Source organism: Aulonocara sp. 'chitande type north' Nkhata Bay, linkage group LG8 (genome assembly GCF_057382095.1).
Source record: "Aulonocara sp. 'chitande type north' Nkhata Bay isolate Kocher_YH1m ecotype deep benthic linkage group LG8, A_spYH_male_GT1.1, whole genome shotgun sequence".
Lineage (NCBI taxonomy): Eukaryota > Metazoa > Chordata > Actinopteri > Cichliformes > Cichlidae > Aulonocara > Aulonocara sp. 'chitande type north' Nkhata Bay.
The window spans coordinates 13,002,438-13,016,671 of NC_141351.1; the positions used below are offsets into that span (position 1 = coordinate 13,002,438).

Here is a 14,234-nt window from a genome sequence, read left to right on the forward strand (position 1 = left end):
CCACATTGTGGATTATAATCTTCAGTTTGATGTTACAATTTTATCTATATATAAAGTATAACTGAAACCAGTTACATATTTCCCATTCTTTAGACAGTTTTTGGAGGTGATCGCTGTTTTGTCAGATGACTTTGGGGCCAGTCAGTACCATCATGTCAGCCCTCAAAAGCACACAAAAGTTAGTCTTTTTTGTCCCGGTCTTGGTCTCGGTCTTGGTCTCGCCTCAACTTGGTCTCGGTCTTGGTCTCGTCTCGACTTGGTCTTGGTCTTGGTCTTGTCTTGGTCTCGATACCCTCTGGTCTTGGTCTTGTCTTGGTCTCGATACCCTCTGGTCTTGGTCTTGTCTTGGTCTCGGATTAGGCGGTCTTGACTACAAGTCTACTTACGACTAATACATCTTTTTTCAGACAAAAGGAAAGGTGATTTAAGGGTCTTTGAATATGGGATGGTTGTTGGTACCAAACAGGCTGATCTGTATATTTTAGAAACTGTTAACTGACAATTCCCCACGCTACTATCTCTAGAGTTTACAGAGAATGTTCCAAAAAACAGGAAAAAATCCAGTGAGCAGCAGTTCTCTGAGCAAGTATACTTTGTTGATGCCAGAGATTAGAGGGGAATGGCCGGACTGCTTTAAGTTGATAGAAAAGCAACAAAAAGTCAGGTAACCACTCTTTACAACCAAGGTCTGCAGAAGAGCATCTCTTGAACTTGAAGCAGAGGACCACTTCTGTCAGCTAAGAACAGGAAACTAAGGGTACAATTCATATGGGTGAATTCTAATCACCAAAATTGGAAAATGGAAGATTGGAAAAACATTGCCAGGTGTGCTGCAATGTTGAGATTGTAGGATTAGAATTTTGATTAAGCAACATTGTAGCATGTATCCATCCTGCCTTAGATCAGCAGTTCAGGAAAGATATGGGGGTATATAATGATGTGGTGGTATATTTTCATGGCACATCCCACTGTGCATCATTTAAATGCCACAGCCTACCTGAGGATTGTTACAGACCATGTCTAGCCCTTCATGACCCAGTGACCAATCTTGTGATGGCTGCTTCCAACAGTTTAACTCGTCATATCAAACAGCTCAACTTGGTGAATGGTTTTTTGAACATGGCAATGAGCTCGCTGTATTCAAATGGCCTTTACAGTCGTCGGATCTCAACCCAGTAGAGCACGAGAGAATGTGAATGATTCTAACATGTCAATATGCACTGAACTCTCAAAGAAATGTTTCCAGCGCAAAGTAGTAAGGAAGTCCTAAAAGAAAAAATAGATTTTGGCACTGTACTAGCAAGTTGTACTAATAAAGTGTTGGTGAGTGTATATTACCTTCAGATGCCTTGCTGCTGGGCTATGTAGAACATATCGCAAAATCTAGATCTTGACAGGTCTACCAAAGCTATGACTAAACAATCAGGGCATGGGTCTATCTTCTGGTCAGCTGTTAGAAGCACTTTGTATCTCTTTACCTTACTGATATAAAATCCTGCTCTCATGTAAATAAACCAGCTCTTGCCTAGAAACAAAATTAAACCATCATGTAAACAAAGCTAGAAGCATGGTGACAGTATTTAATCATACCATACAGAAATGAGGGATTGGTCTATTCAAGTGTCCATTTTCGCCGCCCTCTTTCAAGCTCTGCCGAATCTCGACTTTGTGCCTTGCTTGCAGTGTGTGAAGTGCCCTATCTAATTTCCCTCTGAATCTGGATAGTAAAACCATTTCCCTCTTAAATTGCCTCTTGGTAATGTAAGATATTTACAGTGCTGCAACATTGTTATCGCCGATGCATTCCCAGGAGCTTAGTTTGTTTAAGATGTAGCATAGGCATTTTGACAAAAACAAGCTTTGGTTCGCTGCTTTCTAAAAGACCCCAACAGCTTGGAATGGGCTTAGAGAGCATAATGTGTGCATTTGTGTGTGTTCCCGGGACTGTGTATGTGTGTGTCAAGTGATATACATTGAGTTATTTTTAATATTGCTAACCCTGGCCTTTCCTCCAGCATTAAGCACCAACAATGATGATTAGTCCTAATTGCTTTTATGTGACATCCATCACTTTTATTTATGTGTGTGCGCATACAAATGCAAGTATCTGTGTGCGCCTGTAACTGTGCTACTGTGTGTACGTGCATGCTTATTTATGACTCAATATCCACACCGGCTACATCGACAGCATTATCAGCTCCCCCCCACCCCCCCACCCCCCCCACCCCACCCCACCCTACCCTGCTGAGCCAGCCTTATCTGGAATGAGAGCTCCCCTCTCTCTCTCTCCCTCATGCGCACATACACACACAAACAGACACACACACACAGAAGAGATGACTGTGTAGGTAATGTCAGAGGAGGGCTTGGATGAGGATTGCCTCTCCATCACTGAGTATAGCACCCAGACACACACCGATTGAGCCCTCTTCTTAGAAATTGTTATGTCAAGAAAACACAAGGGATGTTTTTCATTCATATTCTTAACCATCTCTTGTCCAAGCACTTCTTTGTTCACAGCTGTTTTGCTTATGAAGCGTGTGGATTCACTGTGTTTTGCCACTGATATATTCAGCTTTGTAATGTTTAAATATAATTATTTCAGAGAAACACAGTTTGAAAGCTGGCTCTTGCCTACTTTTGCCCATCAATTATCATCTTGGCCAGAAACTCTGTGTATTTTTTTTTTTAACCAATCCAGTGTACCCACTTCACTACAGGTTTGCATGTATAGTAATTAATGTAGATGATAGTGAGACATGAGGGAACGGTATCTGAGTGCAAGCGATCCCCCAGCAGAGGATTTAAGGGTAAAAACAAAAAGTTAAATGTTGTAATGTTGTTATGTCTCTCTTCAACAGACACGGGATCCGCAGCTTCAATTCTCACTGGACAGCTATTCTCATGTTTTCTCTGTATCTGCTACTGGAATCAAAAGATACCTCACTCTGGTGCAGCCTGTCGACAGAGAGACACAAGACTCCTACACATTCACGGTACTCTATGGGCTTGATGTCTGTGTGCACTACACAAAGTGTTTGCATGTGAGGGGAGAAGCGATAGATAAGTGTCTGAATGCATTTGAATAACTCCCCTTCAAAGTCAGATAAAAGCAGGGATCTTGGGAAAAACAAATAAAAAAATCTCACGAAAAGAAGTGAAAAATGGAAATAAAATGACACCAGAGGAATACGCAGAAAAATAAAAATATGCTTGGGTTTCTTAACCTATGCTTGAGCCTGAATTTAAGCCATTTTAGCAGTAAGGCGAGAGAAGCGAGATAAAGTGAGGAGTGGAGAAAATGCAGAGGATGTGAGTACAGGTGAAGCACACACACAAAAAAAGCAGATTAGAAAGAAGAGGGCAGAGGGTTACAGAGAACACAAACAACACACCGACTGTGGAGGGAGGCATATAGAGAGGCCTGAAGTAAGAAAATCATGAGAAGGCGAAGGAAAAGGGCAAACATGGAAGGAATTTCTTCAACCTTCATATGTTTTTAAAAGTTGATTTGATTTCCTGTCCTAACAGTGCTTCTAAAAAATGAGTTTTAAATGACAGTATTAATTATTATACTGTCACTAGTAATTAATGCCTTTGTTGCTTACTGTAGAAATGAATGTAGCAAACAAGACTAATTACAGTGATTACAGTCCTTCTGTGTCCACATCTTTCCCTATTTTTTCTGTCTACCTGGTGCGTTTTCTTCATTTTCCCCTCCTTGTTTTTGTGGAATCTAATCCAGCAGCGTCTTCATTGGTAGGGCGCATGTAAGCTGCCCAATGTCAAGCAGAGTATCAAAATGTATCTCAGTATATGATGTACTGCATTGTTACTTCACACAGCAGCTGTTATCTGACAAGCTCAGGCTGGTAACTCTGGCAGTGTGTGTTTGTGTGTGTGTGTGTGCACGTGTGGGACTGTATGCGGCTCTATGTGTCCTTGAGTGTGTATTCAGCAATTTGGGAGATAAAGATGGAAAAAGCAGAAGGCCTGGTGTATTGATTTAAAGGCAGAGGTGTACAGTAATCATCATGAAGCCTTGGAGGAGAAATTAAACTCAAGGCAGAGAGAGATATGAGAAATGGTGGGTGATTTTCATTTGAAGGAGTGAATCAGCTTCTTGGCAGATGAGCTTGTGGAGAAGATTGGTATCAGCGAAGAAACTTCTTTCCTGCCGATATTCGCTTTGAATGATTTCTAAAACATGGCTGAAATGCACATTTTCGCTTGAATTTTTCTGCTACTGACTCATTTATGGGCGAGTGGAGGGACATTGGGGGAAAAAAAGATGAAACCAGGCACGGTCATAAACAAAATTTGTCATGGATGTGAAGCGCTTTAATTGACTTTTGAATGCTTTGAACATCTCAGAGCATGAACTAAAGGACAGGGGAGACTAAAAACATGCTTGTGACATTAAAGTTGATTTAAAAACAAACAACATACTTAACGTGATTAATTTTATCTAAGTTAATCGAGCTCCTAAGACTTGAACGACAATCAGTTTTCGACATTTCTCTCATGTCGAGTTGAGCTTTTTTCGTGTTTGTACCTATGAAGCCACAAAAACTGATGTTTTAAAGTGGCAGGGTGCAAAACACAATAATAAAGAACAGGCTCTACTTAGAGGAGCTCAGCAGTTTGCTTTCAGAAAAACATTACTGCTCACTTGATAGTAAGCAAAAGCCAGCCAGCTTCACCTTTATTGTACAGTATCCTTTCAGTCTTCTTTATACGAGGTTGACTAAGCATAACTCTCACTGTTAATGCTATTTCTTATTTATATGCATTTTTAAATAAATGTATGCATTATAAATGGCGATAGTTACCGGGAGTACTCTTGCGTGTAGGTTAAATTAGAGACAGCCAGCACTGATTAAAGAGTTTCCACAGTTTCCATTATTTTCCTTTCTGTACACAGATTTTGTAATTCTTTAATGTCCCTTCTTTTGGTAAATACTGTGAAGCATCTTGTAACTACACTCTCTTTATTGGGTACATCTCTTTGCTTGTTAATGCATATTTCTAATCAGACAGCATCCGAATGGAATAGAATAGAAATGAAAATTGAGTATTTTGCAAACTTCTGTTGAATGCTAAATTTTGAAGCACAGTGTCTACAGCAGAAGAAGACCACTCCAGGTGTCACTCCTTTCAGTTAGGGACACTTAGGGAAACTGAGGCTACAACTCATCCAACTTGGCTTAGGGTATATGGCATAAACAGCATGGATCCATCCTGCCTTGTATCAACGGTTCACGCTGGTGGGGGTGGTGTAGTAGTGTGGGAGATATATATTTTTCCCCAGCAGAATTTTGGACCCAATAGCACCAACTGAGCGTAGTTTAAACACCTGCGTTTCGTTGCTGATCACGTCCATCCCTCTATGACCACGGTGTACCGATTTTTTAACGTATATTCTGTGTCACAAAGCTCAGATGATTTCAAACTGGTTTCTTGAACATGATAATGAGTTCACTGTGCCCTCCACAGTCACCCGTTTTCAATGCAATAGAGCACCTTTGGGTTGTGGTGGAACCCAAAGATCTGGAGCAACCGTGTGATGCTATCACCTCAATGACCAAAGTCTATGCTTAATATTTCCAACACCTTGGTGATTCTGTGCAATGAATTGTACTTAAGACAAAAAAGGGGGTCCAACTCAGTATTTCAAGATAAAACTAATGAAGTAACGTCATTTAAAAATAACGTTATTATTATTCTTGTTATCAAAAGAATCCTACACCTTAATTTTTTTTAAGAGAAATACAAAGTTAAGGAAACTCAAGATGTCAAGCACAGATTCAGTGCATAGTCCACCCGCCTTCTCATCAGCAGGCCTCTCAAAATCAAGACTGTGTTTTTTTTTAAAAGAAGGAACACTTTGGCTCTTTGCTTTGTTAACTGTTTCTTTTTCTGCCTTTGTCTCAGCTTGTAGCATCAGACGGTGTCCAGGAGAGCACTGCAGTTACCGTGGCCATAACAGTGTTGGATGCTAATGACAACACTCCAACCTTTCCTAACGTTTCCTATAATGTGAACCTGTTTATCGACATGATGCCTGGAGAAGCCGTGTTACAGGTACACACTGTCGAACGCATACAGGTTAATAACACATCTAGTCTGTGGCAGCTTTAGCAGCATGATTCGTTAAAGCTTTTCTTGGAGCATGTTGTGAGTGTTTGGACATGAATCACATTTGTGTGTGTGTGTGTGTGTGTGTGTGTGTGTGTGTGTGTGTGTGTGTGTGTGTGTGTATGCGTCTTTTCCTAGCTGTCAGCATTTGACTCCGATGCAGGTCAAAACGGTCTCATCACGTATCGGATTTTGGCTGGTCACCAAGGACACTTTGTCATAGGCAACAGGTAAATTGATGAGTGGCATTGTTTTTGTTTTATTTACTTTTTAGCATTGAGGGAATATGCTTCTTTGCTATTTTGTTGCAATTTTGAAGAGTGAAATCTCTAGCAGTAACCATTAATCGCTCAGCTAAACATAAAGGCTCTAAAAAGGTGAAACCGCTCGCCCGCACCAATCTATGCGGAAATAAAAAATTGTATAGGCCTAACAATGACAATGAGTCACTTGGGATTTATTGTGGCCTTAAGGTTGCCAGCAAACCAACACAGCATTGCAGTGGATAGAACTCCTGCTTAAGATGTTGCTTGGTATAAGTGCTTTAGACATTGGATCGAGAATACAAATAAATGTAGTAGTTAAATTGTCAGGCTTTTGCAAACTATGCATGTTAGAAATAATAGCATAATGGAAGTTATGTTGGTGATTTTCTTGAATAGCTCAGGTAAAGTTAGAAAATCCACTATGAAAGTGTGATAAGTATTTATAATCAGATAAATGTAACTATTTCCACAGCAGTGGGATCATCACTGTGGCACCAGGCGTGCAGCTAAGTGTTGGGCAGAGCTATGCGTTGACCGTAGAAGCCATGGACAACGGGCCTGAACCCCACCGAAGGTAGGGGTTTCTCACTTTGTGATTCGCCGGGTATTTTCTTTCTGTCTGGTGATGAAACTCAAAAGGTCATCAGATTTCCGGAGCGTCCACACTCATCGTCAGACACGGCACATCTCTGTCTGTCGCTTCCCACTTTGTTACCCGTCTCCTGTCACTCTTTCTGTTCGCCATTTTCAGACAAGTTGTTTTCATTCTTAGAAATATATATATCTTAAATTATAGTTTTAAATCGGAATAGAGCTGAAAAGGAGTCTGAAACAAGAAAATGGATAGTGTGAGTGTGAGGGGGGGGAAGAAACAATGCAGAATAAAAGGGTGCCTCAAGACACCCTCTTCTTGAGAGCAGAGAGAAAATTATACTGTCTCTGACTCCAAAAAGGAACGATTTTAACAAATACTGACATACGTGGCATCTGAAATACCACAGAGAGAGGTAGAAAGCAAATGTAGTGCACTATGGTCTGTTGCCTTCGAGGGGTACGGACAGACTTGGGAACATGGCTTTTTAAATATTTTCTTCTATCCTGTTTCCTGCTCTGCATCTCTACATCATTAATTGAATCAGTAAGGACCATAACTTTAAGCAAATCACAATTCCCTGCCGTTCTCCAACCAGCTTTATTAAATGGAAAAGGCAGCTGCTCCTAATACATTTTAAACTCTTTGTAAGTATTGATTTGCGTAGCTATAGTCTGGCAGAGATGTGAAATTTTAGTTTCAAGCAGTTACCGTACAATATTTGAGAACAGAAGCAAATCCAACCATTGAACCACTCACCCACTGGAACACACATTGATGTAGCAGCTGCACTCTCGGAGAGTTTGATTTTTTTGAGTGTTTTGTGCCGCTCCATGCTGCAACTTGACGCAAGAAACAAAAGAGACTCACTGGGAGCAAGCCATGAGCTTTTGTGTATAACAGTTACGCTTAGACTTTTTGATGTACGTCATCCTTCTTTTTGTGTTCCACTTAGTTTTGTTTTTTTGTTTGTTTTCTTGTCTTGTTGTATATCATCAGATAGAGGAACACCATAAAGAAGACTGCACAAAAGCATCAGAGTAATTGGCATCAATGAAAACAAAAGTCATACTCGCTGATCTACATCACCACACAGCTTTCTGATACTCAATGGGTGTTGTTCTTTGTATTCTGCACTTGGGAATAGCGCAGCAAAAGGACAAATTAACACTGTGTGTCCTTGTAGAAAGGACAAACAAGCCGAGTCCCTGCTTTACAAATGAGAAGCACAGAACAAAAGCAACACTTGGGTGCAAACATGGGGAAACATTTAATCAAGACTCTTTTTTTTTTTTCCTTTACACACCGCTTGAGGAAAAAGAACAGGGCAATACCCAGGTGATTATCACTTGTTAGGCAGGCTGCTATAACAGGAAGTCAGTCTTTTTAAATTGATGTAAGATGAGCAGGTCAGTGGGAGATATATCTGAATTTCTGATTATAAAATACATTTGAGGATGTGATTGAATACTTGGACATTTAATTTGAACTGTCAGTGGGCACAGGTGGAGACTTCTGCTCTCTTTAGAAACCTGACAAAAATGCACCTGTATTCAATCAGCTCCCCTGAGACGTGGTTAAAATGCTGGAAGGTGTAAAATGAACGTTTTTGCATATGGTAAGGTCTGTGTATCAGCAGTGTGCAGCATCAGTAGTGTAGTGTCACTCCAAATAAAGTATCTGCACCTAAATTTCATTCAGATATTCCCACAGCTCTGACAGAATAACGCACTGTGCTCATGCACTATTATGTATGCAAACGTATGTGCTGGTGCTTGTGCAAGATTTGAGAATACAGTGCAGCTCAGCTCACTTATGATGTATAAGGTAAGAGCTTCATTAATAAATAAATAATGTATTTTGATAGTTGACATTTTGATTAGAGGTAATATTGTACATGTAGTTTGGGAAATGAACACTCAAATGCAAATATTAAACTTTAGCTTGCGAATTTTTAACTGAAGATTTCAACTGTGACTATGGGAAACCTGCATCTCAGACAGATCAATTGATAAATTTCATATAAATGGCAAAAAATGTATTGTGCCACATGTTTAAATACACACAGTTCTCTCATTTTGTCTCATACTGAAGGTACAGTATCTAATAAACTCTGAAGAAAGACTTCCAAAACAGTTGGAAGCAAGAAATTAACTTTAGCTCGCGTCTTATTAGCCTGACCTGTCACAGACATGTTACATAATTGTAACGCAACCTTTGCTTGGTTTTAGCGTAAAGAAATTATTTAAGAATACATTTCCTAAATTGCAGTTGGCCGTTTTGTGATTTTGGTTGCTATGCATTGGAGAAATTGCGCTGATTGGATGAAGTAACTTAATTTTTACTTAGACAATAAATCATAGAGGTTACTGCCATAACACTTTCACAATGTTAAATTTACCAGACAGAAACATCAGAAATATCCAGACCATATGGGTTACCTCTGGATATCAGACACTGTTGTGCCCTTGTGCTTTGTGTTTTACTATTAACGTCAAACAGTAGTTACATTTCTGATTGCATTTTGGGAAGCTAATGTAAATGTAAATAATGTAAAAAATAAAACGTGCAATGCCTTTCATCTCAAGCTTCCAAAGTTCAGGTACTTTATAAAGCATTAAAGTTTTTTGCATTTTCTGACCTGCTTACTGCCCTCACATTTACTCTGAATCAACCTACCAACTCTAATACATTAATTCAGCAAGACTGATAGTATCTAATGTGTAGAGCAAGAATAATGTATGGCTTGCATGCCACATTGCTTTTCTGGAGCAATATTTCTCAGTCATTCCAAAACTAGAATCCTTTTTTATCCTTCTAGCCATGAAGCTGCCAAATCAATATAGAATGTGAACTTCTGCAGATTGAGGTGGTTCCAGTGATTGGCATGGAGATTGTCCCCAAATTTCCCCAGACCCCCGTTTATCTCAGCTGAAAATGTAACCTGACAAATCAATATCTCTCTGTGCTACAGATTTGTTAAAACTATAAATCTGGACTCAGAATGAGCTGTGTCCTCATTATGATGGCAGCTAACAAAAACAAAAGAGAGCATTTTTTAAAGTATCGCGTTAGGCGTCTGGAACTTTTAATAATGAAATAAATCACCACAAGAGAGAGAGAAGATAACACAGATGAAGATGTTAGATAAAAAGTGAATTTGCAAAAAAGAGATCATTTTTACTGTACCTTACGTGTCATGTAGTGAATTATGAAAGGGAGCACAAGTGATGTGACTTATCAACTACAGCTAGCAAGCTTAGTTAACAAGGTGCATTGACTGTATATGTGCATCACCCAGACATCAATATTTGCTAATTAGTGCTAAGTAAGATGAAAAAAAGAATACTAAAAATTCACTCACTGAAACTGAAGCAGAGACCTTTGAATGTGATGTGTATGCGGTTTTTTTACATTTAGCTGATAAATTAATTCGCATCAAAAGGCACCAACGCCATATACACAATCAAAAGGTCCAGTTCAGTAATTTTAATTAGCTGAGGTGAAAAAAGCCAACAACTATAACCACCAGTATTAATTGCCTTTTAGTCAAAGAGTCAAAGCTTTTAGCAATTCAGTCAGGTAAGCATTTAAAAATTCAGCCCCATGCAGTTAGCATGAAAAGGGAGGTCAAGACTATATCTACCAGGCTGCAATGTTTTTTAATGCTCTTAACTTTTCTATGGAGACGTTTGAAGACAGCTTTAAGAAACAAGAGTTTTTGACACTTCTGCTTCAAGGTTTTCCAGCCCTGGAGTTTACCTGTTTATGTCAAGATTAATACTATACTAGGACATACACCAAGAAGATCGTCAGTTTCAGATCATCAAACAATTTTCATGTTAGACAAAGATAACCAGAGAAAATATGAAATGCACTTTATTAATTAAAAAAAAAAGATTATCCAAACCTGCCTAACCTAATAACTGGAACTACAATCAAGCCATATGCAATAACTGCTAATGAGTCTCTCGCATCACTGGATCACAGGAATTGTAGCCCAGTCTTCTTTGCCGAAATATTTTAATTCAACCACATTGGATGATTTTCATGAAAGGCCTGTTTAAGGTCAGCATCTCAATCTGATTTAAGTCTGGGCATTGACTAGGGCACTCCAAAAACTTTCAATTTTTGAGAGCAGAATTCACAATTCCATCAATTACAAGTTATCCAGGGCCTGAATCTGCAAAGCAGCCTGTTTGTTCTGTAGATATCATTCTGGGGTCTTTTGTGACCTCCTGAGTGGGTTGTTAATGTGATTTGAGGGAATTTTTAAGGTAGGTTCATCACTGTTCCAAGTTTTCTCCGTTTGTAGATAATGGCACGCCTTTGGGTTATCCCCTTCTAGAATGATAGATGTCAATGACTTTGTTTATCAGCTGTTTATCAGCTTGGGGTTACTTTTTTACAAAGGGTCAGGTAGGTTTCCATAATTTGTCACTATTTATAAATAAAATGATTTAAAAACGACATTTTGTATTTACTCGGGTTGTCTTTTTCTAATATTGAAATTAGTTTGATGATCTGAAATTCATCATCATGGTACTGTATAGGTGCAAACATGAATGCATTGGGTATTGAAGCTTTGGAAAACTTTGAGTCTTAATTACATTTCATGTGCCACACATTCTCATTGAGCAGTGGAAAGGGTTAGGGAGAGGTTTGTGGTTTGTATTGCTGGCTTGCATTGAAAATAACAAGTAGTCAGTCCATTCTACATTGTCTACAGGAACCTGATGCTAATTTGATCATACTTGTGAACAAATGTGTTGAGGGTAGCCTAAATGTTAAACAGGAGTCCATGGGTTTTTGCTTAGAACTGCCATTTAATGCCAAAAACATTAAATATATAGCTTGACACTTAATTGAATAATGATTTGTTGGACAACCAAACTTTAAAAGTCTAAACAGGTTATTTGTGTTTCCCATCGATCTGAATGGTGACTCGAAGCTGAAGCGAGGTCAGTTGCTTATAAATTTGTGTGCCGACCATTGTTCTCGAGATTAAGCATCTGCCTTCTCTTTTAATTTGTGTCAAAGAACATAAGGTAGGTGATTAAAAGAACAGATTGTGGTTTTGTGTTTGTGTGCCTGCAAGGAGAAGCATTCATATACAACCATATCTGTGACCGAATTCTAGGATGTCAAACTTGAAGGCGAAATAAGTCTCAGTTACAGTATAAACCATGTCTGAATCATCTGCAGTCAATCGGTTTTCATCAATAATGCCTGAATTGTGCTAATAAAATGCTGGCTCTCAGTCTCTCTGGTGGCTTACATTTTCCAGCCTTCATGTAGTTCTTTATTTATTTATAGTTGTGAGTGTAAACAGATTTTGTGGGCTATTGTTTAGACCCGGGTTTCTTTGGCGTTTTCAATCGATGATCCAGTTTGAGTGGAGTTAATCTCTCGCTTCTCCCCTTGCTGAAACTCAGCACTCTCACCAAGTAGAAACACAAGCTAAATCCCTGCAGTTTCTTTTTCTCTTAAATTCATGATCGGTCGAGCTTGATGTTAAAAGCAGGAAATGGGTATAATAAAGCTTTTCAAACCTGTTAATGTAGGGTTAGTATTTAAGACTGTAATTTATGAGAGTGGTGGCACTTGTTTTTGCAATTTAATCCAAACAATCTTCCGTCTGCCGCTGTGGGCCACAACACTAATAAGAAATTAATTCTAATAAAATAAAATGCGCAAAGCTTACTGATGCACTGATGGTTTGGTCAGTGCTAGCTCACGCAGTGCAGATGAAAACTATCCATTCTTAAATGGACTTCAAAAAGCCGTGGTGATTTTATATAATGAGTTTTGGGACCTGTGTTTGCAATAAGATGCTTTGATTATTTGCATTAGATGGCTGTCGATGTACTAAAACTTATAACACCTTGTTTAAACATTATCGTGCTTCTTGCAAGTGTTTAAACCACCTACTACTTTACATTCGTCTTCAGCAAATCTGGACATACAGTAAACTAATTTCTAATGAAACCATGAAAAAACGATACAAATAAAACAGTAAAGTACATCTCACATTGTTATTTTATGGGTGATGGGTAATATATAAGAAGAAAGGAATTTTGTCCCTGCACTGCAGTCATTACTATAGTCTCCCTAAGCTCTTGTGGATCTGAATATGTTAAGAATCACTGCAAAATCAACTAAATTATCTATAATCGTGTAGCACATCCCAGTGAGTACTGAAATACCAAAAGAATACAACAGGCTGTTAATAATGCCATAAATAAGCAGTCAATTTTAGGTCATTACAGTGACATGTTCATTTGGAATAAGTGTTATGCTGATTAAGCAAAAAAAAAAGTGTGACTACATTTTACAAAATAAAGCTGTCAGACCTTAAATCTTCATTTTATCACCATTTTTCATTTCTTAGACTTGTTTCTGGGAAATTTTTCTATTTTTGCTTTTAAAAACATTATTCAGGCATTATAATTTCATCATCCATTTTAATCACATTTCCACATTTAGTTTATTTAATACTGTTTACTGAATGTGTGGCTTAATTGAATTCATTTCCATCTGCTTTTTTTGGTATGTAGAATGATATAGATTCTTATATTATAGTTTTATGTCTTTTAATGCAGGGTTAGTTGAAGTTTAGTTAGGTTTAATTGAATTGGTTTACATTAGGGATGCAAAGACTGCAATTTTCGTGCCTGGTTTTGAATTCCGAGTTTTTGCTGATATAAATTTTCACCTATTTTGGTTTTCTTTCTAAGAGCATTAACTGACGGCATGAATAAACAAACTTAAAATTATTATTATTATTATTATTACTTTCAGTGGAATAGTGGTATTTTCATGCAAAAATTATCAAACATTATCATTTTCTTCAAACTGAGAAAAATTACAGGATTTTCTCTCAAACTGAAAATTAAGTGGTTTGGTGGTGGAAAGAGCTCCAAATAATTAAGTAAAAATTGCTGCACACCCACCTTATCTTTGCTGTATTTGGCTTGTGGTTGGTTAAAGTGAGTTCTGCATACACTTTAGCTATAGCCACTTTCCCTTTGGTAGCTTCATTAAAATACCCATGTTTAGCTAAATTTAAGTGCTTTTACAGACATGGTTTACTTTGGTGAACTCTGTGTCTTCATAGGTAAAGTCTGTGTCTTTGCCTATGTTGCTGTTTGCATGTTTTGCATGCATGAAACAGACTGTGAAGTGGACGAGCTGGTCACCAATCAGATCCAAGCATGCTAGAAAGCAGCTGGTCAATA

General features: G+C 38.4%; 1 protein-coding gene across 1 annotated transcript in view; it reads left to right on the plus strand.

Annotated features, from left to right (window-relative positions):
- LOC147323344 (protocadherin-15-like) overlaps positions 1-14,234 on the plus strand; it is a 233,088-nt gene that overhangs the window by 96,096 nt on the left and 122,758 nt on the right. The window contains exons 13-16 of the mRNA XM_086303646.1: positions 2,862-2,996; positions 5,935-6,084; positions 6,277-6,368; positions 6,877-6,978. Coding sequence (XP_086159772.1) covers positions 2,862-2,996; positions 5,935-6,084; positions 6,277-6,368; positions 6,877-6,978 — 479 coding nt within the window. The remainder of the gene's footprint in view (positions 1-2,861; positions 2,997-5,934; positions 6,085-6,276; positions 6,369-6,876; positions 6,979-14,234) is intronic.